General features: G+C 40.6%; 1 protein-coding gene across 6 annotated transcripts in view; it reads right to left on the reverse strand.

The window, feature by feature from the left end:
- camsap3 (calmodulin regulated spectrin-associated protein family, member 3) overlaps positions 1-24,134 on the reverse strand; it is a 49,734-nt gene extending 25,600 nt beyond the window's left edge. For 4 of the 6 annotated variants that reach the window (XM_058378276.1, XM_058378274.1, XM_058378272.1 and 1 more), the window contains exons 1-2: positions 23,620-24,134; positions 3,518-3,783 (exon numbers count right to left, since the gene is read on the reverse strand). In XM_058378276.1, the coding sequence (XP_058234259.1) occupies positions 3,518-3,783; positions 23,620-23,752 (399 nt within the window). In that variant the 5' untranslated portion in view covers positions 23,753-24,134. The remainder of the gene's footprint in view (positions 1-3,517; positions 3,784-23,619) is intronic. The other 2 variants (XM_058378275.1, XM_058378273.1) reach the window with 1 other exon arrangement.
- Positions 24,135-25,644: the final 1,510 nt, after the last annotated feature.

Below are 25,644 nucleotides of genomic sequence, written 5' to 3' on the forward strand. Positions count from 1 at the left end.
CACCCAAACAAAAAACTTCACCTTTAGTGAACACTGAAATATGCTTTTTGTGTGTTTTTCACTGCTATCTAGCTTGCTAGAGTAGATATAAAACACAAATTTAGCTGAACAACAATCAAAACAATGTTGCTAACTGAAGCACAAATGCTAAATCAAGAGGCTTCACTTCAACATGGAGGTTATTTCCAGTCAGAGTATTTAGTTTTAGTGACAAAAAAACATTAATATAAACATTACTAGAAATGAAATCCGGATTTAAAAAAATATATATATTCAGTGAAAAACAAACATATTAGCTACTTAAGGTATTTGGCAATGTAGCAAAGATGGCTAAGTGTATTTGCAGTTAGCTTAACACACTGACTAGGAAATGTGCTGTTTATATGATATGAAGTTTTAGATTTTAGGACAATCTGACAGCCAGAAAATGATCTTAAGAGTCCAAACATTAATGCATTAACCCCTTTAGCTAGCTTAGAAAGAAATGTGGCAGCTTTAATCCTGTTTCTAAACTAGCTAAAGGGGTAAACAAACACAAACTATTAGCAGATGCTTCGGATGCGTCAGATTTTGCGTCTTCGTTCTACTTTCTGTGTTCGCTCTGAGGAAGCGAGGAAAATATGCAGCTTTTATCCAGGCCTTTGTGAATCTGGGTTCATTGATTAGCAAGTCTCAAACTTTCCCAGGATTCCTCAGAGCGCATTTAGGCAATTGATTTGCTCTTAAAGATGCTGGGCTTCGATCCATGTCCTTGTCGCAGGTTAACGAATGAAGGATCGAGAATGTTTAGCTTGCTTTTTGTTAAATGTTTCCACAGATTAGTTGATCTTTTATAGAAATCCTGACATATAAACCTTTTTTTATTTATTTAAACTGATTCTTTACAACCATCATTCTGTCACTTCTGAACTTCACAAATCCTGAATGTCTGGAATTTTTCTTGGATCAACTTCCTGTCCAGTTGTTTTGGCTTCTTCGTCTTTAATTGCTCGGTCAAGGTTTAGAGAAGGAAGATACAGATACATAAACTGCTGCTGTTTTTACACTATTTACTCTCCACACTCTGTCCTGCTGCTACAGGAGTTTAACTCTGCTGTTGTGTGACCCACTTTCTCTGACCAGACCCACAGCTGGCAGCCAGACAGCAAGCAGAGAGAGAGAGTGAGAGTTACACTCAGACCATAGCACTGCCCCACAGACACGGCCTGGGAACATAGGAAATACACACACACACACACCTGACAGAGTCCTGAGCTCCACCTCACACCTCACTGAACCCACTGAAACCATGACACCAACACTGCAGCAGCTGTTAACCCAAGCAACCGAGCACAGCATATACACAACCACCACAAAGAACTATATTCAAACACACACACACAAGCTGCATACACACACACACACTTACACTCGCATGCATACACACATACACACACTTACACTCGCATGCATACACACATACACACACTTACACTCGCATGCATACACACACACTTACACTCGCATGCATACACACATACACACACTTACACTCGCATGCATACACACATACAAACACTTACACTTGCATGCATACACACATACAAACACTTACACTTGCATGCATACACACACACTTACACTCGCATCCATACACACACATACATACAGAAAGACACACACAGACAGACACACACACTCAGACACACACAGACCATAAACAGTTGTATATTATGCCCTCTGGTTTCTCCTGTGGTAGGCTTCAAATGCAGGTTAACGTGTGTGTGCTGTACTTACTTAAGACAGACACTCAGAGAGAGACACACACACTCAGAAATACACACATACACTCAGAGAGAGAGAGAGAGAGAGAGAGAGAGAGAGACTCAGAGAGACACACACAATCAGTGAGAGACACACACACTCGAAGAGAGACACACACACAATCAGAGAGACACACGCTCAGAGAGAGACACACGCTCAGAGAGAGACACACACTCAGAGAGAGACACACACTCAGAGAGAGACACACACTCAGAGAGAGACACACACACTCAGAGAGAGACACACACACTCAGAGAGAGACACACACTCAGAGACACACACACACACACACACTCTCTCAAAGACACACACACACTCAAAGACACACACACACACACACTCAAAGACACAAACACACACACTCAGAAAGACACACACACTCAGACACACACACACACACACAGAGACCATAAACAATTATATATTCTGCCCTCTGGTTTCTCCTGTGGTGGGCTTCACCCCGGGGTGAAATGCAGGTTAATGTGTGTGTGCTGTACTTGATGTGGAAATGAATCAGAAGCACACTGTGTGTTGAGTTGTGTTGAGTTGTGTAATCAGACTGTGTACCATGTGTATTTTCTCGTCCCTTTCAGTGTAAGAATTAAAGCAGGTGTGACACGTGTGAGTGGAGTTTCAGCTGTAATGAATGATGTTATAATATATAAAATATATAAAAAAAAAATAATAATAATAATAATATATATATATATATATATATATATATATATATATATATAAAATAATGATATTATTATATAATAAATCCTGACCCACTTTTCCTGCACAGTAAACTCCAGCATGCGGCTCGAGTGTCTGCTCTCGGCTCCATCGCTCTCTCATGTGCTTATATTTATATACAGCTAACAGGTAAATAGCTTACAAACAGAAATGGTCGAAACGCATCATCACAACTGGTTTAATCCGGTTTTCTCTTCAAAGCAATCCAATAAAATGTGATTAAACAAAGCACAGAACTGATATAAAGGAAGATTTTAATATAATCATCATGATAAATAGAAATAACAAGGAATACAATTTAATAGTTTCTGTTAATTCTTCTTATTCTAAAAATGCCTGAGATTAATTTTAAGGCTAGGTTAATGGGGTTAGTCAATAGAATGTGTTTTTAATAAATAAATTAAATAAATAAATAAATAAATACATAAGAATTACGGTCCTCCAGGGTCTGACAAAAATGCTGAGTTTGACAGCTGTGCTCAGAGACGATACAAAAAGAACAGGCCTGACAAAACAAGATAACAAACGTTCCCCCAACCTCCTCCGAGAGCACAACAACGCCCACACACACACACACACAGTCTCTGTTGTCTTTTAAAAGGCCTGATCCTTTCTAGACATACTTCATCACCATGTGCTCTTCAGCTCAGCTCTCCAATTAGTGCCATGTCCCAAACACATGAAGCCTCTTAACCTTGCTGAAGAGAAGAAGGGTCTTTTCTAATGTCCCTTAATTCCCTGAAACAGGACTCTGCCCACCCCGAAACACCCCCACTCACCCCTCTGACCTTCTCTCTGGTCCTGTCCCAGACAGCTGAGCTTTTATTAATTAAAAGCAACAAAACAATCGAATACCTTCCTACACGTTCGATGAGAGAGACTTGGAACATCTCCAAACACACAGCCACCAGTGAACACACACACACACTCATCTCTCTGCACATATGTAACGAATCTATAAACCACACCCGCTTACCATTTTGATAGGCTTGTGCCGGAGGTCAGCTTCGGTCACCGTGGTGTTCTGGTCTTTGGGGGTTAAGCCCTTCTGGCTCAGGGTCTGTAAGAGGACGGCATTGTCTTTCGGAGTCCCGTTGGCCCCAGGACCCCCGGTTAGCAGCAGGCCATAGGTTCTGCAGTAGAGCTCTGGAGACTGCAGCAGCCGTGTCACAGGGGGCTTCAGGTGCTCCTGCTCATACTGGTCCAGATAAAAAGGGTCTCGCAGCTCCGCTGGAATGCTGTCTATAAGACAAAACACACAGCGTGAGTTATAACACGATTACACAAATCTGACACAGATAAAACTTAGCTCTGTGACCTAAAATACACAATATCCTGTAAGGAATAAATAAATCCATGATTTGCTGATACAGAAAAACATACAATGTAGGATGAAGTGTTTTACTGTCATCATCTTAAAGGTATACACCGACCAGGCATAACATTATGACCACCTGCTTAATATTGTGTTGGTCCCCCTTTTGCTGCCAAAACAGCCCTGACCCGTCATGCACTGTGTATTCTGACCCCTTTCTATCAGAACCAGCATTAACTTCTTCAGCAATTTGAGCAACAGTAGCTCGTCTGTTGGATCAGATCACACTGTCCAGCCTTCACTCCCGAAGTGCATCAATGATCCTCGGTCACCCATGACCCTGTCGCCGGTTCACCACTGTTCCTTCCTTGGACCACTTTTGATAGATACTGACCACTGCAGACCGGGAACACCCCACAAGAGCTGCAGTTTTGGAGATGTTCTGATTCTGTGGTCTAGCCATCACAATTTGGCCCTTCGTCAAACTCGCTCAGATCCTTATATTTTTTCAAGAAATGCATAGAAAGTGTTTTATTCCTAGTACATTTTTTTTCAGTTGCACTTTTTATCCGATTATAGTTACATGTAAAGTGACACATCCATGCAACAAGTCAGTCCCTCTCATCACGTGATGTTGAGGCTCTCCTATCGTGCTGGTAAACCTACTGAGCGCTGACACTGGAGACTCCTTCTGTCCACGTGATCCAGACATCTACTTCACATCAACGATTATACTCTTGTCTTTGTTAAATAATGTTTTTAATCCATTTATTAGTAACTCGTGCCCTGTGAAAGAGCTGTTACTATAGTAACTGTAACGTATCAGAAGGAGCACATTAATATAAACCTGCTGTTATTATGGAAAATAGGATTAACACCAAAAAAACAGTTGTTAATGCGTCTATTCGGAGTTCCTCCGGGTTCAGCAGGTGACGTCAAATCAAAATGGCTGCTCACACCGTCGGCAATAAACAAAGCAGCAGGTCATACTGTATATACAGCTATTTGGTTATGATCAATCACCAAGCAAATGCATTCACTCCTTAAATCTGTAACATGGACTATAGTGTTGAGTGTTGAGAGGGTGATGTGTATCACTTATCACACCAACATGGAGGTCAGAAATGACCAGCTCAGAATTCCCACCTTTGAGGTGTGTACCATTATTTTACACCATTAAACATTATTTTATGCAAAAATTATTTTGACTGAACATTTTGTATAAAAATGCAAAAAAAAATGCATATTATATATATATAAAAATTTAACTGAATTAAATAAAAAATACAAATAAAATGTAATTAAAAATACAAATAAATGAATTAATTAAACTAAAATAAAATTTAAATTAAATAACTAAGATTAAAATTAAATATAAGATAGCATAAATAAAATGTAATTAAATAACAAATAAATTAAGTTAAATTAAATTAAAAATAAAATAAAATTAAATTAAAATTATAAAAAATAAAATAAAAAAAATTATGCTCACCTCTGGGCTTTTCGAATAGGATCAATGCAAAACTAATACCAAAAAAAAATTATTATTATTTTTTTAATTACAAAAAAAAGAAACAGAACGAAAGCAAATAAAAATAAAATAAAGTGTTATACGTGTTAAGTGTGTCTGTGTGTCCGGGGGAGAAAATAAAAGTAGCCTGTAGAAGGAGGACACAGAATGTAGCTGAGGATCAGAGACTGTGACAATGCTTTGTGCCATGTTAGTGCCATAGCGTTAATTCGAACCCGATTTCATGGACCAAAGAGTCGTTTCTGAGAACACACTGATGCTGATCTCTCACAGAGAAGATCATTTAAATACAGAAACAAAGAAATGGAGCTTTTATGATCTGTTAAAGAACAGAAGAGATCTACTGAATGATGTTGGGGAGGTGTGGCTTACCCAGTGTGTGTGTGTCTGTGTGTGTGTGTGTGTGTGTGTGTGTGTAAGGTGTGTGACGTGATGGTATGGTGCTTATTAGCACAGCCCTTAAAATGAGCAGGTGAAGGGGGAAGGCAACATAATGTGCTGGACAAAAGATTGACGCATAGCTGCACTAATTATTAAAGGAGCTGTGAGTGAGCTGGCACCTGCACAGGACAGGGAAAGTTTCCATCATGTACACACACACACACACACTTTGACGCTTTGGGCATAAAATGTAACTTGAACCACTTTACCAGCAATGAAACAATGACCCACATACACACACCATTCCTTCACTATAAAGGCTAACACACACACACACAAGTTACATAGAACATTATCTTTGCATATTGGCTACTGTATGTACTTCTAGAGATCAAGGCTTCAGAACAGTTTCTGTAAATAAAACCCAAAAAACAAATATATACAGCTCTATGAAAGTCAAACCTGACACACACACACACACACACACACACACACACAAAACTGGTTCTGCCACATTCGGGGCAATCAAAACCACAAGGTGCCTGTAGTCTGTAAAATGTTCCCATCACACACACACACCATATATACATATATACATCCATACACAAGCTGTGAGAAGCAGCAGGACCAGTTCTATATTCTATAGAGGACAAGGTAAAGGCCATGCCCTGGTCAGAAGGATTTCCTCGGCTCGTTAATCACCTGATGTTTACTTCACCTTCTCACAAGTGAGTGGCTGATACGTGTGAAATTAAACACTGAGAAGCACGCTGTTGTAGGAAAGTAATCAATGGTAATCACTGGTGTGAATCAGTAACGTCTCAGAACGAGTGTGTTCATTTCAACCCAGGGATTTTCCCCTGAAGCCGACACTAGGGTCAGAGAAAACTCATCCACAAGCTTCTGACCAATCAGAGTGGAGAATTCAACAGCACAGACTCTTCAGACAGTTTACTTTTTATTCATTCATATTTATCTATTGGGTGTTCTTTTGAAAACTGAAAAAGTGAGGACATCATACATATGGTCAGTCATTTAAACAAAAACCATAAACAAAGACACGCAGAACAAGAGGAGAGGCATTTTTAAACAAATAGCTTGCAATTTGCATATTTTATGTAATATTTTATTTTATTATAGGTTATGTTATATTTTTTGTTATATTTTTGTACCCTTAAATTCAGGTATTTAGTTTTATTTTTTTGTTATATTCCTATTGATATCTATCTATCTATCTATCTATCTATCTATCTATCTATCCATCCATCCATCCATCCATCCATCCATCCATCCATCCATCCATCTATATATCTATCCATCCATCCATCTTTCCATCTATATATCTATCCATCCATCCATCCATCCATTTCATTTCATATGCTTTCAATAATCCATACTCAGACTATTTATTTTTGGTCACTTTATTTCCATATATTTCCGTATATATATTCTATTTTATTTAATTTTATCATAATGTTAATTCTATTTTTCAACTCTTTTTATTGTTCTGACTATTTTTATATGATACGTCCAGCCGTGGAAAGCATTTCACTGTGCGTCCTAATGTGTATGATGGTGTACATGACAAATAAGTAATGTGAACATAATATAAATAATAATATATACATTTTTTTATACAGCCGTTTTTCCATGAAACATTAGCATCTCAAATCACACCCATAGTAAGGGTTATTATTATGGGATGTAAAGGATGCACAATGACTATTAAGTACTATATGGTCACAAAAGTTTTGGGACCTGACAATTGGAACTGTGCATTAGTCCACTGGTCCAAAGGTCTCGATCAGTAGCAGGAGCAGGTCTAGCAGCACTGTTTAATGATAGGATGCAAAAGAAAAATGCTGCAGAACGGCCGCGATACAAATGTTGATCTGATCCTTGTGTTAACTTCATTTTCTTATGTTTTTCATCCTCAGTGGACGTGAAGAACAGTTGGAATGTGACACGGTTCACGGTTTCCATCGTGTCACTGACAGGACGACTACGACGACATTGTCAATAATTTAATCGTAAATTTATTCGAGTCAAGCTTGGCAACTAAACAGCTTATTAGACATAAGAGCACTGCTTCGAACTTATCACAACACCGTAACTTTAACTGTAATCACTCAGACGTCTGACTCTTTCAGTCGTCTCTGAAACTGGAGTAAAAATAAACTACAAATAAAAACACAAATTTTTGGGCATGTTCTTGTTTACAAAGCCTAATTAGCATAATCTGCTGTTAGCTCCGCCCACAATTATAATTAAGGTGTGTTAAAGGACTCTCGGGTGATTGGGAACTGGTCAGTTATTGTGTCAAAGATAAAAAAAACTAGAAATCCTATTCTGTTGTATTTTCTGCTTTTTATATTAATATTTTTTACTGACTTTAATAATATTGTATTTATTACTACTCTTTTAACCTTTTCAAACCGAGGCATATTTTTTAGCCTCTTGCTTGAAAAAGACATGTTTAATTAAAAAAAAATAAATGGGTATATCTCAACAACTACAAGGTGTATATGAATAATTCTGGTCCTGAAAATAAAGGTAACACATGTGAGATTGCTTCAGAAGTGTTAGAATATACACCTGTCATGCATAACATTATGACCAGTGCGAGGTGAAGTGAATAAGACTGATGATCTCATCATGGCACCTGTTAGTGGGTGGGATATATTAGGCAGCAAGTGAACATTTTGTCCTCAAAGTTGAAGTTAGAAGCAGGAAAAATGGACAAGAGTAAGGATTTGAGCGAGTTTGACGAAGGGACAAATTGTGATGGCTAGACCACTGGATCAGAGCATCTCCAACACTGCAGCTCTTGTGGGGTGTTCCCGGTCTGCAGTGGTCAGTATCTATCAAAAGTGGTCCAAGGAAAGAACAGTGGTGAACCGGTGACAGGGTCATAGTTCTGACACGGTCAAGCCTCGTTGATGGACGTGGGGAGTGAAGGCTGGCCCGTGTGATCCGGTCCAACAGACGAGCTACTGTTGCTCAAACTGCTGAAGAAGTTAATGCTGGTTCTGATAGAAAGGTGTCAGAATACACAGTGCAGGACGGGTCAGGGCAGCAAAAGGGGGACCAACACAATATTAGGCAGGTGGTCATAATGTTATGCCTGGTCAGTCTATTGTGCATCAGAGATGTTATAGATGTTTTTGTACAGCTTTAAATTCCACCAGTTGTGTGTATTTGAATTGCACAAAGAAATAAATGTGGATATAAATAAATTTGTCTTGCTTTTAGTCAATGGAAAAAAAGAAAACAGCGAGGCTCCAGTTTTGTTTGTACTTAGCGTAGTAAAAGAGTCGCTGCTCATCCGGTGCTGCGGATTGGGGAGAGAAAAACCATCTAAAAATAAACAATGCGACAGAATATATAATTTTCTCATCCTGGGTTTAAAACATGAGTCAGAAAGACACTTTAGACAGAAATGAGATGGTTCAGTGTAGAGTAACTGTCAAAAATACAGAGGATATAAATGCAGGCTCATGCGCTGTCCATGAGCTGTGTTCAGTGTAGAGCTGAAACCCAGAATGCAAAGCAGGATGCAAAGACCACAGCAATGTGTGTGTGTGCGTGTGTGTCTGTGTGTGTGTGTGTGGTTTCCCTGTAGAGCATCAATGAATGAGTACACTGTGCTGCACTGGGACTGATATGCAGAGGAAAAGCAATACCTGGAAAATGGAGGAGTGATTTGAAGGCTGTGCAAGGACACACACACACAATGAAAGCAAACTTCTTAATGTAAACTTTACTCAAAGCACTCGACAATCAGCCTCATGTCACATGTCTTCTCTCAACACACACACACACACACACACACACACACGGATATCTACCTGGATCAACAAGGCAATGGTTTACGACTGTGTATCTTAGTTATTCAACATAATTAGCATCATGGACATATTAAAGATTAGCTTAGATACAGTACAGAAAGACGGATTTCAGATATCCAGTGCATCTGAGAGACAAAAAAAAACAACAGGAAGTCATGTCCTTTCATTTAACAGGTCCGTCATTCATCCAACAGCAGAGCATAGTGACCCTAACACACACAAACACACACGCAGACACACACAAGCAGAGACAGACACAGACAGAGAGAGGCAAAGATTGGCACAAAGACAAAACACACACACACACAGAGGCAGAGACAGGCAGACAAACAGACATACACAGAGAGACACAAACACAGACAGACAGACAGACACACACACAGAAAGACAAACACACACAGAGAAAGACAGATAAACAGACACACAGACAGATTCACAAACAGACACAGACACACACAGTGAGAGAGGCAGAGACAGGCAGACAGACAGACAGACACACACACACACACACACAGAGGCAGAGACAGACACATGCAGACACACACATGCAGACACACACAAACACACACGCAGCCACACTTTCAGTGAGAGTGTGTCTGCGTTGTGGTCACATGCACAGTATTAGTGACGCTGACTTGCAGGTAATTTACATGCTCTCGGGCGGATGAAGTGGGGTTGCCAGGTTGGCATAAACAGAAGCAGTGAAATGGAAAAATCAAAACCTCAAACCACATTTATTTATTTTAATGAACTCAGTTTCTTTATTGAACACCGTGAACTGCTCTATTTTTGTCACATGCTGTAAATAATCACAAAAAAAGTAGCTATAAAAACAATGAGCACAACAAATGAGTCATTTCATATAATCAATGAGTCATATTTAATCTAATATTTATAATATTAATATATTAATGCTAATATGTAGTATTTACACACCTTGTAATATTAACATTATTACTAAGAAAATATCTAATATTTAATGTAATATTTATACACCTAATATATCTACTGATGCACTATATCACCTGTCGGCTCACCGTCAGAACCACCCCACACACACACACACACACACACACACACACCACGTGCTTTTACTCTACAGTTCAAAAGGGACTGATAGAAACCAACCCGTGTTAAATAAAGGAGGTCAGGGGAAAAACCACAGACCTGGCAACACTGGGAAGTTTTCTGAGTGTGTGTTTTTCTCAGATGCCTCTATCTCCAAAATACCTGTATGTATGTACCTTCAAAATCCCTGACACAGCATTTAACAGACCAATTAATCAATTAATCAATCAATCTCATTGATAGTGAACTTGACATGTACAGTGGAGTGGATTAGTGGATTGGTGATTTTGCTTCATTATTAAAAAAATCAATAAATAAAGAAATGGATGGATGGATGGACGGAAAGACAGGTAAATAGAACTTTATTAATCCAGAGTGGAAACTTGGTTTTCTCATGTTTATTTATTTATTTGTTTGTTTGTTTGTTCGTTTGTTTACTTCATTTTATACATAAAATCTGCTAAAGATTATTATAATTGCTATTTATCTATTTATTTGTTTTGATTTATTTATTTATTCATTTATCACTTAATTTTATACACCAAATCTGCTAAATATTATTATTATTATTATTGCTGTTTGTTTATTTACATAGATTTTTTTTTACTTCCTTTTATACATAATATACATTACAATTGCTGTTTGTTTGTTTATTTTTTATTTTTTTTACTTCATTTTATACATATAATTTGCTAAAATTTTATTATAATTGCTGTTTATTTAATTAATTAATTATTTTGTTATTTTACTTCATTTTGTACATAAAATCTGCTCAAGATTATCATTATAATTGCTTTGTTTATTTATGTATTTATTTATTTATTTATTTATTTGTATTTTTCTATTTAATTTTATACTTAAAATCTGCTAAAGATTATTATTAAATAATAAAATAAATAAAATAAAAATGTATTAAAATATCATTAAAAATAAAATATAAAAAAACACAATTTTACATTATTATTATTATTAATAATAATAAATCTGATTTTACAGGAGCTGCTGAAACATAATTATTGTGTTCTAATAACAGGCTCATGAACGCTGCTCATCGTGCTGCGGGGAAACGTTAATAAGACGCTAACAAATCCCAACTAAAGCCGCGGAGAGCGCCGCTGTGTTCTCTACGCCTAATCGTCCTCGACACGACACCGCCATCACTTCTCCATTAACGATCAGATTAGACGAGCATATGTTCAGACATTCCCGTATGTTCACCAGCTACATCTCCGCTCCAGCTTCCTGCTCAGATTTGCGCTGGGATACAGACAGATGTCACACAGATGTTCTGACCGCTGAAGTTCCTTCAGGATCTCAGCTGCTGCTCACGCACACACACATCTGCTGTAGGTTTAATAACCAGGCTCGAGAGAGAGGCACTCTCACTGACCGCATGCTCACAGGTCTGCTTTTTATTACGGCCTGGAAGTCACGTGGTGAGGAGTGGACCGTCCTCTGCTGCACTCTCGGGATTGATGTCCAGATTGTGCGGGTTAGAGAGGGATGAATATCTGAACTGGACATGTGGTAGAGGTTAATACAGCTGAGGAGATTCAAAACAAAGGGTCAGGAAATAAAGGAGTGTGACGATTAAACAGATTCAGTCATTCAGTTTAATGTAGTCTGATCTCACACACACACACCCCTCTCTTTATTACTCTGTTTCTTGCTCAGCCTCCATCTTCTCTCTTTCTGTCTGTGTCTCTCTCTCTCGCTCAGTCTGTCTGTCTCCCTTTCTTTTCTGTCTGTCTCTTTCTGTCCTAGAAGTAGATACATCATTATTAATCCTATATTAAATATGACTCTGATGCCAGTTTTCTCGTTGAACACGTTTTAAAATAAACAATAACATTGTTTTTTCACAATTAGACTGAGTGTATTTATTTTTAATAAAGCCGGACCACACGGCTACACCAACACACACCCGCGCGGCTTGTTGGTGTAGTACACCAACACACGGCTACACCAACACACCCATGCGGCTACACCAACACACCCACGCGGCTACACCAACACACCCACGCGGCTACACCAACACACCCACGCGGCTACACCAACACACGGCTACACCAACACACCCACGCGGCTACACCAACACACCCACGCGGCTACACCAACACACGGCTACACCAACACACCCACGCGGCTACACCAACACACCCACGCGGCTACACCAACACACCCACGCGGCTACACCAACACACCCACGCGGCTACACCAACACACCCATGCGGCTACACCAACACACGGCTACACCAACACACCCACGCGGCTACACCAACACACGGCTACACCAACACACCCACTCGGCTACACCAACACACCCACACACCATCCTAAACATAGCATTATTACACTGTTTATTAGCAGTTGCTTTCAGATTTTAGCTTTCAGACTGAAAAACCGAGAGCAAAAGGAAGTGAGGGTTACATGTAGGGCTTCCGAGTGGCGCAAAAAAACCCTGCACTCTATTGTCCAGCTCAAATCCTAACAATGCCACACACCATAATGTCCTGCAGAGAAACTGACCGTGAGGTTTATATGCATGTGAGACGCTGCAGTCCTCGCTATACACCTAGCAGACTGCTAACTTACACTGGTACAGTTCTAATGTAGTTCTAATGTACAGTTCTAATGTACAGTTCTAATGTAGTTTTAATGTACAGTTCTAATGTACAGTTTTAATGTACAGTTCTAATGTAGTTTTAATGTACAGTTCTAATGTACAGTTCTAATGTAGTTCTAATGTACAGTTCTAATGTAGTTTTAATGTACAGTTCTAATGTAGTTCTCCTTTGTAACATGCAAGATTTAAGGCTCTACAGCAAGCTAGAGAATGTTCTAGATCAGGTCAGGGATTGTGAAAAGGTCTGTATCGAGAATAAGCTCTCTCTCTGTCTCACTCCCTATCTCTCCCTGTCTCTCTCTCTCTCTCTCTCTCTCTCTCCCTCAGTCTTTCTCTCAGTCTCTCCCTCAGTCTCTTTATCTCTCCCTCCTTCTCCCTCTGCCCCCCCACACTCCTAAAAGTAGGTGTTCTCAGACTCTGTGTAGTCAGTGATCTCTTTACATGTAAAAGAAAAACAACAAAACAAATCCATGAATCCACTTTGTTTTTGTCTGTTTTTTTTCATCATTTCTGAACCTTTAACTCTAACAGCTTAATTAAAAACCGGCACTAGATTCAAGCTGATGTGGTGTGTATATATATATATATATATACATACACACAAGATATAAACTTAGATTAAACAGTAAAGGCTGTAAAAAAATAACTCAATCAATATGATCAAAAGACAGAGACTGCAGCACAGACTCCTGGACCTTATCTGAGAGCCGTGATCTTAACTCTGTAACTTCTCTCACATCCAGAAGGAAATAAGCGAAGACGGGTAATAAAGAGACAAACACACAGAAGAATGAACAATATTTGTCGACATCAGGTGAAGCGGTAAACCGAAACCAGTGACTCATCATCATTGGTAATTTAGAGCGAGTTCCTGCCCAATTTATTTAGAGCAAAGTCCAAACCCACAACATAAACAGAAACCCGGTGGCCATGGCAACGGAGAAGGATCCGGAAAGGAGCCGTCTTTCCCACAGGGTTTACCGAGGGCTGCTGTGAGCAGGAGATCCGCCGGGATATGTAAAGGATTTTCCCGGTGAGGCTGACCCGTGAGCTCTCGTGAGTCATCAGAGTGACGCATCGACTGGGCAAAGATGACTAACCTCCTCGAATCGACCGGGAGAGATCAGGAAAGACCTGCTGGCCAGGCTGAACTTCACCGGACGGGAAATTAACATGAAATGGTTGGTGAAGATGAATGACGATGAGCGAGGAGGAGGAGGGGAGAAGGGGTGGGGGGTAGGTGGAGTGGGGTTTATTTAAACAGGACGGGGAAAAACCCTGAGCGCATCTCTGACTCGAGTAACAGTGAGTTAGCATAACGCTTCATGATTTGAATTGGAACTAGAGATGCAGAAACAAAACCCCAGGCTGACTCAGACTATTATAATAATGAGGGGGGAGGGGGAGAGGGAGGGGGGGGTAAAAGGTTTACAGCCATCAGCTGAGAGAGACAGAGAGAGAGAGAGAGAGAGAGAGAGAGAGAGAGAGAGAGAGAGAGAGAGAGAGAGAGAGAGAGCAGCATCAAGGATGAGCTGGAAAAGAAATCTGGGCCTCAGGAAAGAAAAGAAACACCTACACACTCGGGGATCATGCATGTAGGAAATAGCAGGGTGCTGAGCTCTCTCTCTCAATCTCTCTCTCTCTCTCTCTTACAGTCTCAATCTCTCTCTCTCTGACTTGATCTCTCTCTTGCAGTCTCAATCTGTCTCTCTCTCTTTAACTCGATCTCTCTTTTTAACCTGATCTCTCTCTCTCGCTCTCTTTCTAACATGATCTCTCTCACTCTCTCGCTCTCTTTCTAACATGATCTCTCTCACTCTCTCGCTCTCTTTCTAACATGATCTCTCTCACTCTCTCGCTCTCTTTCTAACATGATCTCTCTCACTCTCTCGCTCTCTTTCTAACATGATCTCTCTCACTCTCTCGCTCTCTTTCTAACATGATCTCTCTCACTCTCTCGCTCTCTTTCTAACATGATCTCTCTCACTCTCTCGCTCTCTTTCTAACATGATCTCTCTCACTCTCTCGCTCTCTTTCTAACATGATCTCTCTCACTCTCTCGCTCTCTTTCTAACATGATCTCTCTCACTCTCTCGCTCTCTTTCTAACATGATCTCTCTCACTCTCTCGCTCTCTTTCTAACATGATCTCTCTCACTCTCTCGCTCTCTAACATGATCTCTCTCACTCTCTCGCTCTCTTTCTAACATGATCTCTCTCACTCTCTCGCTCTCTTTTTAAACTTGATCTCTCTAACCTGATCTCTCACTCAATCTCTCTCTCTCACTCAATCTCTCTATCTAACTTGATCTTCCTTCATCGATCTCTCTCTCTCTTAAGCAATCTCTCTAACCTGATCTCTCTCACTCAATCTCTCTCTCTCCCCATCTCTCTCCATCTCTCTCTGAGGTGGCCAGGTATAGAGAAAAGCTACAGTTGATTTGTCACAGATGATATCTGCATATTGTAGAAGGATTCCTTGCTCAGTTGATACCAGAGGTCTTAAAAGCCGATAACGTGACGTTCTGCCTGCGTCAGACATACGGCTAAAATTTCAAAACAGCAACAAGGCTAATCTTAAAGCCATTAATATGAGGAAGGCACCGGATTACACAAAAACATAACAACAAGTAGGAATAATATTACACAAGACAGAGATTACAGTTTAATCACATGCATTACAGGAGCAAGAGTTTTGTTTTAACTTCTTACTTAAATCAACTGAAAGATTATGGTTTATAGATGTATATAGAGCTATAACCATATAGAGCCCTATGTTTATAGAGATCTATATGGTTTATAGATGGTTTAAAGATTATATGGTTTATAGATGGTTTAAAGATATGGTTTTATATAATATATATATATATATATATATATATATACACTATATTGCCAAAAGTATTCGCTCACCTGCCTTGACTCGCATATGAACTTAAGTGACATCCCATTCCTAATCCATAGGGTTCAATATGACGTCGGTCCACCCTTTGCAGCTATAACAGCTTCAACTCTTCTGGGAAGGCTGTCCACAAGGTTTAGGAGTGTGTTTATGGGAATTTTTGACCATTCTTCCAGAAGCGCATTTGTGAGGTCACACACTGATGTTGGACGAGAAGGCCTGGCTCTCAGTCTCCGCTATAATTCATCCCAAAGGTGTTCTATCGGGTTGAGGTCAGGACTCTGTGCAGGCCAGTCAAGTTCATCCACACCAGACTCTGTCATCCATGTCTTTATGGACCTTGCTTTGGTCACTGGTGCACAGTCATGTTGGAAGAGGAAGGGGCCAGCTCCAAACTGTTCCCACAAAGTTGGGAGCATGGAATTGTCCAAAATGTCTTGGTATGCTGAAGCATTCAGAGTTCCTTTCACTGGAACTAAGGGGCCAAGCCCAGCTCCTGAAAAACAACCCCACACCATAATCCCCCCTCCACCAAACTTTACACTTGGCACAATGCAGTCAGACAAGTACCGTTCTCCTGGCAACCGCCAAACCCAGACTCGTCCATCAGATTGCCAGATGGAGAAGCGCGATTCGTCACTCCAGAGAACGCGTCTCCACTGCTCTAGAGTCCAGTGGCGGCGTGCTTTACACCACTGCATCCGATGCTTTGCATTGCACTTGGTGATGTATGGCTTGGATGCAGCTGCTCGGCCATGGAAACCCATTCCATGAAGCTCTCTGCGCACTGTTCTTGAGCTAATCTGAAGGCCACATGAAGTTTGGAGTTCTGTAGCGATTGACTCTGCAGAAAGTTGGCGACCTCTTCGCACTATGCGCCTCAGCATCCGCTGACCCCGCTCCGTCAGTTTACGTGGCCTACCACTTCGTGGCTGAGTTGCTGTCGTTCCCAAACACTTCCATGTTCTTATAATACAGCTGACAGTTAACTGTGGAATATTTAGGAGCGAGGAAATTTCACGACTGGATTTGTTGCACAGGTGGCATCCTATCACAGTTCCACGCTGGAATTCACTGAGCTCCTGAGAGCGACCCATTCTTTCACAAATGTTTGTAAAAACAGTCTGCATGCCTAGGTGCTTGATTTTATACATCTGTGGCCATGGAAGTGATTGGAACACCTGATTCTGATTATTTGGATGGGTGAGCGAATACTTTTGGCAATATAGTGTGTGTGTATATATATATATATATATAAACCATACAGATTTCTGGCCCTGAAAACTTGTTTGTGTTTCAATGTGTTGGCTGTCAATCATTTTATAAACACTATGAGCCAATGGAGATCTTGGGGGCGGAGCTTCTTAAACATGAGCAGGAAACAAACTAATCCTGAGATGGGAAAAATAAAAAGACTTACCTAATGAACCTTTAATGTAATGTTATCAGACATGTCTCCTCAAACACTGAGCTGCTAAGCATGCTAACAGACGGAAAAACATTACCTCAAGCTCACTGTGCTCCTATTATAACACTGACCCGGGTCACTCCGATGACATCATCATACAGTATGATCAGACACGTGATCAGACCTACTAGAATCCTGTTCGGGGGTACGAGTAATAATCTGAAAAGACGTCAGATCTTTAGCTCAACACACACACACACACGCCTGTACGCACAAGGCCGTAGTCCTGCGTGACCCGCTCTGTTATCTACGAGGCTTCACGCTGTCTCCTGATTACACAGCACACTCTGAGCAGCAGTGATACTCCACAAGCTCCACAAACAAAACCCAGTCCCTCTGCGCCGTCAACGTGTACCAACTCGCCTCGGCCGGGAGAGCAGGTGCTCGGGTTCGTTAGTTAAGAACATGTGATGAAGCCAAGTGACACAAATATATATACATATACACACACACACACACACAGACTAATACTATGAAGAACACTATGCAGGGAGCACAATGAAGTGGGACACGCCCACGGCAGCCATTTGTAGGGTTTGTAAATGTGGGTCAAGAACAAGTACAAACATTTCACACTGTTATCTTCTGAGACTCTGCAGAGGTCACCATATCTCGTAGAACTGTTACAGTACAGTAACTGCTACAAACCCCACTTCAAATCAGCTTCGGTTCATAGTTTGAATAAAATATTTTACAGAAATGATAGACAGACAGACAGATATGTAGATAGATAGATAGACAGATGGATAGACAGACACATAGACAGATAGATAGATAGACAGACAGACGAAAGAAAGACTGAAAGACAGACAGACAGATCGACAGGTAGACAGACACATAGATAGATAGACAGACGGCCAGATAGATGGACGGATGGATAGACAGACAGACAGACCAGACCAGACCAGACCAGACAAGACAAGACCAGACAAGACAAGACAAGACAAGACAAGACAAGACAAGACAAGACAAGACAAGACAAGACAAGACAAGACAAGACAAGACAAGACAAGACAAGACAGATAGATAGATAGATAGATAGATAGATAGATAGATAGATAGATAGATAGATAGATAGACAGATCTATCTATCAATCAATAGATTGATAGATAGATCAATTGAATATAGACACATACATACATACATAAACACATACACATTACATACACATATATATATACATACATTATATATATATATATACACACATATATATACATACATTATATATATATATATATATATATATATATATATATATATATATATATATATATATATATATATATATATATATATACACACACACATACACACACACATCTGTGAATAATATTTCTATTTATATTATTAATAAGCTATAGATTTTTAACACTTCTTATTAACGTGAGTAATAACTGAGTGGGACGGTGTACTAAAAGTGCTAACGATGCCCATGATACCTGCTAAAACTGCACTAGGCTGTAATTTCCTGGTTCTTAAAGTGAAGCTAGTCACTGAAGTGGTGTTATTAACCCCCATCATAACCGCAGTATTTATTCCTGTTATTCTCCTAATCTGTTTAAATCTAATGGCTTTAATCTGAAGCTCAATAGCTCTAAGTATTACTAACGTGATCTCGGAAGTAAGGGCTGTTAAAGGAACGCAAAAACACTACAAAACACTGTGATATAAAATCAAGCAGCTGGTTTTTTACTCGCTTTTTTGTACACAGTGTGTTTTCAGGAACGGCACAGGAAAACCGAGAGAGTCCACTACACAATCCAGGTCCAGTGAGGAAAAGTGATGATGTCATCAAAGTCCGGCAGGAAGATAAGTGCAGCCCTGGCTCAGCAGGATTTCACTGCTGTAGACTCTCTCTCTCTCTCTCTCATACACACACAAACACACACACACACACACAGCAAAATCTGCTCTATCCAAGCGCTCTGGCTTTTCCTCTCTCTGCAGTGCAGGCCAGCCTCTGTGACTCTGACCAGAGGGTGTGGTTACATGCCACAGCCGCCAATGCAAAGGCCGAATGCAGGCACTCTACGAGTGTGTGCGTGTGTGTGTGTGTGTGTGTGTGTGAGAGAGAGAGTGTGTGCATGTGACACTGTCGTTCACCAGAGACGCATGGCTACTGGTTGCATAACAAATGACACGTAAGCCAAAGTGATAAAGTATAATCGAGTTTGTGTCCCTCCCGAACTCTCCCGAATATATTCCACTGGACTACAGACAGACAGACAGACACATTATGCTTGCTTCAATGCTCGGTTGAACTGAGACAAATAGAGAAATGTATTTCTTCTCACACTTCACCATAGCTTCTTAATGCTTAACTAAACCTAAGCACTGGATCAGCTGCCCTGCAGTTTCTACACCAGTGAGATCTAAAGTAAGCACAGGAATGTAGAGTAGTACATGAATTATTTGTGGCTCATTTAGTGAACACAATGGAACGTCAACAGAACTCGAACGCGTACACACACACACACACACAAGTAACTGCATTTGCTTTAAAAAGCGAGTTAATTTTTCATCGCAGGTTCGCCGAGTTTGCTATTGCTCCATGCAGTGGCATTTTCCCCGACTACAACTTTGACCTTTAAAACGCCGATCAGCGATTACTGTAACCTCACTGCAGTACAGCGCGCTCCTTCAAGCAACAACAAGATTGTTTTGCAAGCACTAAACCAGAAACTAAAGCGCATACCTGCTCTAATCCAACCCCAAACAAAGTGAGTGTAGTGAACATGATTAGCAGGTTTGGAGTTGTTTCAGGCTTATTACAAAATGAACTGTACAATTTTGACACTGTGAGCACCTTTCAAATCGGATCCCACCTGAAAAATGTGAGGCAATGTACTATACTCTATACAGCCAAAAGTATATGACCATCACAACACTCTGTACGCTGTAGTTTTAGAATTTCTAACTAAAAACTAAGAAACTCAAACCTGTTCCAGCATGACAATGCCCCCGTGCACAAAGCACACAACTGGTGTGTTATAGATGGAAGTGGAAGAACCTGAGTATCCTGTATAGGCCCTGACTCTGACTCAACCCCACTGAGCACCTCTGGGACGAACTGGAACAGTGACTGCACCCCAGACCTCCTCAGCTGACATCACTGCATGATCTCACTAATGCTCTTGCAACACAAATCCCCAATATCTTGTGGAAACACTTCCCAGAAGAGATGGGTGGAGGTTATTAGAAGAGGAACGGAATCTAGAAGGAGATGTTCAGCAAGCACAGGGTGAAGCGTCCACAAATCTTTGGCCATATAGTGTAACTTTAAACCTCAAGTCCATACCTTGCTCCTTGTTCTCACTAGCAGATATTACACTACTTACTGCTAGCGTTATCGCCTGTAGCTCTGCCCTGTCCAGCAAGGTTTTTAGTCCTGAAGAAAAGCAGTAGCTCGATATATATCTAGTCTATAATTTCTTCACACCACTTCTGTTCAAAACCACTAGCTTGATTTATTATTCACGGCTAGGCTTTGTTAACGAATTAGCAAAGCAAGTTAACTGCATTAGCCTTAGCAGCCTACACTCACTAGAGCTATTTATTTTCTCTTCCCTTCCTGCTGTAAAAGGAGGATTAGCATCATTTTAGCGTACAGTATTTCCAGTTTCACCTGAATGAAAAGCTCATTTAACGCACTAAAGGTACATAATTAGACTGCCGTTACTTCTTTGAGGATATGTTTACATGCTAAAACACCCCTTCATTAAAATCCAGGAAAAATCTTCTCCATATCAACAAACTCACACCTACACTTTAAAGCCAACATAACAATGAATCATCGGTTTTTCAGTCCTTAGCCTTTTTTATACATGTTTAGCCATCCCTGAACTCAAAAGAGAAAGATTTTTAGCAACTGTGCTAACGTTATCTGCATCTGAGCCTGCAAGCTACAGTATCTAGCATGCTAAACGTGCTAACACTGGTGATTTAACGAAAAGGTTGTAATTGTTGTAGGATATTTAACAGGCTTAGCTGATCGATCGGTGAAAAACATGACCGACCTGAACGGTAGAAAAAGATCTGTGCTAAACTGTTACTAATGAAAGCTATCTTGTTAGTGCTTCACTAGCTGACTAGCCAATAATAATAACAGGAGGACACGTGGCGCTGTTTCCAAATGACACACTCATAGAGGAAAAAGATCCTTTTTAACAATCTCACAGGCATAAAAACCATCTATTATTCTATTTAGATTAAATTTAATGGATCTGAATGTTCAGATTTTCTTTAGCTGAGAGACTCAGAGCTCTGTTTTAGATCCACGTGGGAATGAGTACATCAGAGGGACAGCTCATGTCGGACATTTGGGGGACAAAGTTAGGGAGGACAGATTAAGATGGTTTGGACATGTTCAGAGGAGGGAGAGTGAGTATATTGGTAGGAGAATGTTGGACATGGAGCTGCCAGGCAGGAGGCAAAGAGGAAGGCCAAAGAGGAGGTGTATGGATGGAATAAATGAGGATATGAAGCTAGTGGGTGCAAGTGTTGAGGATGCAGAAGATAGGGATAGGTGGAGAGAGATGATTCGCTGTGGAGACCCCTGAAGGGAAAAGCCGAAGAAGAAGAAGAAGAAGAAGAAGAAGGGATTTTGTAAAAGAAAAACATTCATGCTAAACTGTACCATTCCTTTGTGAATGTAATGTACCTTTAAAGCTTAAAGTAATACTGATCCAATTAAGCACCGTAAATCATTTTCACAGCTATGTTAAAATCCATATTATCATGTGAATTATATACATTAAAAGATACTAAATGTTTATGCTTGATAACCAGGAACCACCCCTGCCATCAGAATAGCACTATTTCAGCTAAGCGTTGCTGTTTTTAGCTTCTGAGTTCAGTGTTATCTAGGCCTGAGTTCATTGACACACACCTAGACACGTGGCCTTATATTTAAACGCTACAGGAATACCATTCACGTCGAATACCTGGATTACGGATGACAAAGGCATTTAAAGGCAGCGAGATAGGAAAAAATGAAAGGAGCAGCTTTCGGGGGTGCGTTCTCTATAAAGGTGCGAGTGGGCGTGTGCTCTCACACGAGTGACTCACAGTAACCCGAATTTACATTTCGAGTCAAAGAACTACAAGCACAAGGGTGCTTACTAATCAGCTCTCTCTTTTTGAAAGGGGGTGGAAACGGTCAGTACATTATGTTAATGTACACCTTAATGTAACCGACTGAATGCGATCTATTATTATCACATTCTCCTAACTCACTTCCTCATGATGTAAGAAGTAAGATCCGGACCAGCAGGTAGACTCTGTTGTGTTTGTACAGTCAATAGCTCAAAGGCTGTGTTCGATAACACGGTGGTTTTTAATGTGTAATCATGCTTCCCTAGTGGACATACGGTCAGATAAATAGATTTGACCGAGGATCTACAAAGGAATACAGCATGCATGCGTGTGTGTGTGTGTGTTATGGATCTGGATTTCGGATGGAAATAAAGGAGCAGCACTGTGTTGGGAATGGGAATGGAGGGGGGGATTGTACAGGGAAGGTGGAGGTGGGTGTGTGCTCTGACATTAGTGACTCACGGTAACTCTCATTTACATCCAGTTCAAAGAAAGCGAACAATACTTGTAAAGAGGCGGAATGTTGTGACGTCACAATGTTGTTATTATTATTATTATTAAACCATATGGTTACAATGAAGCCTATATGTAAGCATATCAACGTCATATAATCATCACGGAAAAGAGAATTTCTTTGTAGGCTATGCGTTAAAGGATGTTTATATGTTTATGTTAGAAAATAAATAATAATAATACCTTTGTGTATCTCAGGGAGGGGGGAAAAAAGAAAAACCGCTGAGTTTTCACCTCCATGCATGAAAGCGCTTGATGAAGGGATGAAGGGAACCTTATAGAGTTTCAGAGCAGTGTGTGTGTGTGCGTGTGTGGAAATGGGTCAGTACCTGCATTGCCGTAAGATTTCGCCAGCAGCCAGCCCACACTGGCGCAGATCTTGGCTCGGTTAATGTCATACTGATCCAAAGGTTTCACGTCCGGGACCACGAAAGTCTTCCTCATCGCATTTGCGTCCACCATAGCGAGCCCCTTCTTTAAAAAAAGGCCTTATGGAGGACAGAAAAAGGCGAGGTAGAGCCGTAGAAAAAAAAGGAAAAATAAAAGAAAGCACAAAATCAGGCGGTCATCCTTTCATATCCCGCTGCGTGGAGGAAGAACACGGATGTCGGGTGGCGTCCGCTTCACGGAAAAATAAACCCCTAGAAAATAAAGTGCTAATTTCTCATACAAAAATAATCTTATATCATCCTGATGGAAGGCCACAAAGCTTCAAAGCACGCCTCCGAGCTGCCACGGAGCGCCGTTCCTCTGACTTTGCGGATATTTTGTTATTTTCTGACCCCGTTTCAGAGTCCGCATCGCCGTGCGCTCTGGGCAGAAAATGCGCCGCCGCCGACCGACCGAGTTCCAGGTGCTCCGTGCGCACGTCACTCACCCCACCACCAGCCAATCACAGCCCAGAATGCGCCGTCGTCACGTCGGGCAGGAGGCGGGACTAACCTTCTGAAGGCAGCCAAGCAGGTATAGGAAGGTGTAATGTTCACAAAAACAGGTGCAGCTGTGAGCCTGGGCCAGGAGCTCGAAGCCAGTCCAAAAAACCGCGCCCTGTTCACTTGTAGAGACAACTTTACCTTTATATAGCTGTTTATAATCGTGTCTGAAAGGGTAGTATAAAATATCACACACTCCTGAGATCCCATAATGCACTGCAGTAGGTATGTGGGTAATGAGATGTAAATGAGACAGTTTGTAGGGAAGAGGAAGTAAAGGGCAGGTTCAGGCACATGGGCTGCCCGAGAACAGGTGGAAAGATTAAAACTGGATTGAATATACCTGCTTTTTATATATAATGCAGTGTACAGGGACAATTTTGACACACTAGTTAGTCCTGGTGAACAGTGTGTAGTCTTAATCAAAGATATGGGGACACTAGTTAGTCCTGGTGAACAGTGTGTAGTCTTAATCAAAGATATGGGGACACTAGTTAGTCCTGGTGAACAGTGTGTAGTCTTAATCAAAGATATGGGGACACTAGTTAGTCCTGGTGAACAGTGTGTAGTCTTAATCAAAGATATGGGGACACTAGTTAGTCCTGGTGAACAGTGTGTAGTCTTAATCAAAGATATGGGGACACTAGTTAGTCCTGGTGAACAGTGTGTAGTCTTAATCAAAGATATGGGGACACTAGTTAGTCCTGGTGAACAGTGTGTAGTCTTAATCAAAGATATGGGGACACTAGTTAGTCCTGGTGAACAGTGTGTAGTCTTAATCAAAGATATGGGGACACTAGTTAGTCCTGGTGAACAGTGTGTAGTCTTAATCAAAGATATGGGGACACTAGTTAGTCCTGGTGAACAGTGTGTAGTCTTAATCAAAGATATGGGGACACTAGTTAGTCCTGGTGAACAGTGTGTAGTCTTAATCAAAGATATGGGGACACTAGTTAGTCCTGGTGAACAGTGTGTAGTCTTAATCAAAGATATGGGGACACTAGTTAGTCCTGGTGAACAGTGTGTAAAAATCAGGGAAAGTCAGCTTGAGAGTAAATATTTGTATCTTGTTAACATTGATTTTGGTCAGTTGTTTTCTTTAAAGGTGATGGTGAGTGTTTATAGGAATATACGTCATGTCTGTGGAGTCCAAAATATTAAAATCCGTTCTATGAATCTTTGGTAAATCCAGATAAAGTACATGAGAGATTTTTTAACAAGTAGTTGAAATGAAGTGAGAAATAAGATTGTGTTTGTTCTCCAGTAGTAAAGAGGAAAGTGTCTAAGTCAGTACTTTAAAGCCTAGTACACTGGATGGAGCCTTAGCTATATACTTACAGGAAAAATTTTACACACACACACAACCCTAAATGTATTTGATCAACCAAGACATGTTTAATGTCTGCCTCGTACTAACAGAAT

The sequence above is a fragment of the Hemibagrus wyckioides genome, linkage group LG24 (genome assembly GCF_019097595.1).
Source record: "Hemibagrus wyckioides isolate EC202008001 linkage group LG24, SWU_Hwy_1.0, whole genome shotgun sequence".
NCBI classification, from domain to species: Eukaryota; Metazoa; Chordata; class Actinopteri; order Siluriformes; family Bagridae; genus Hemibagrus; species Hemibagrus wyckioides.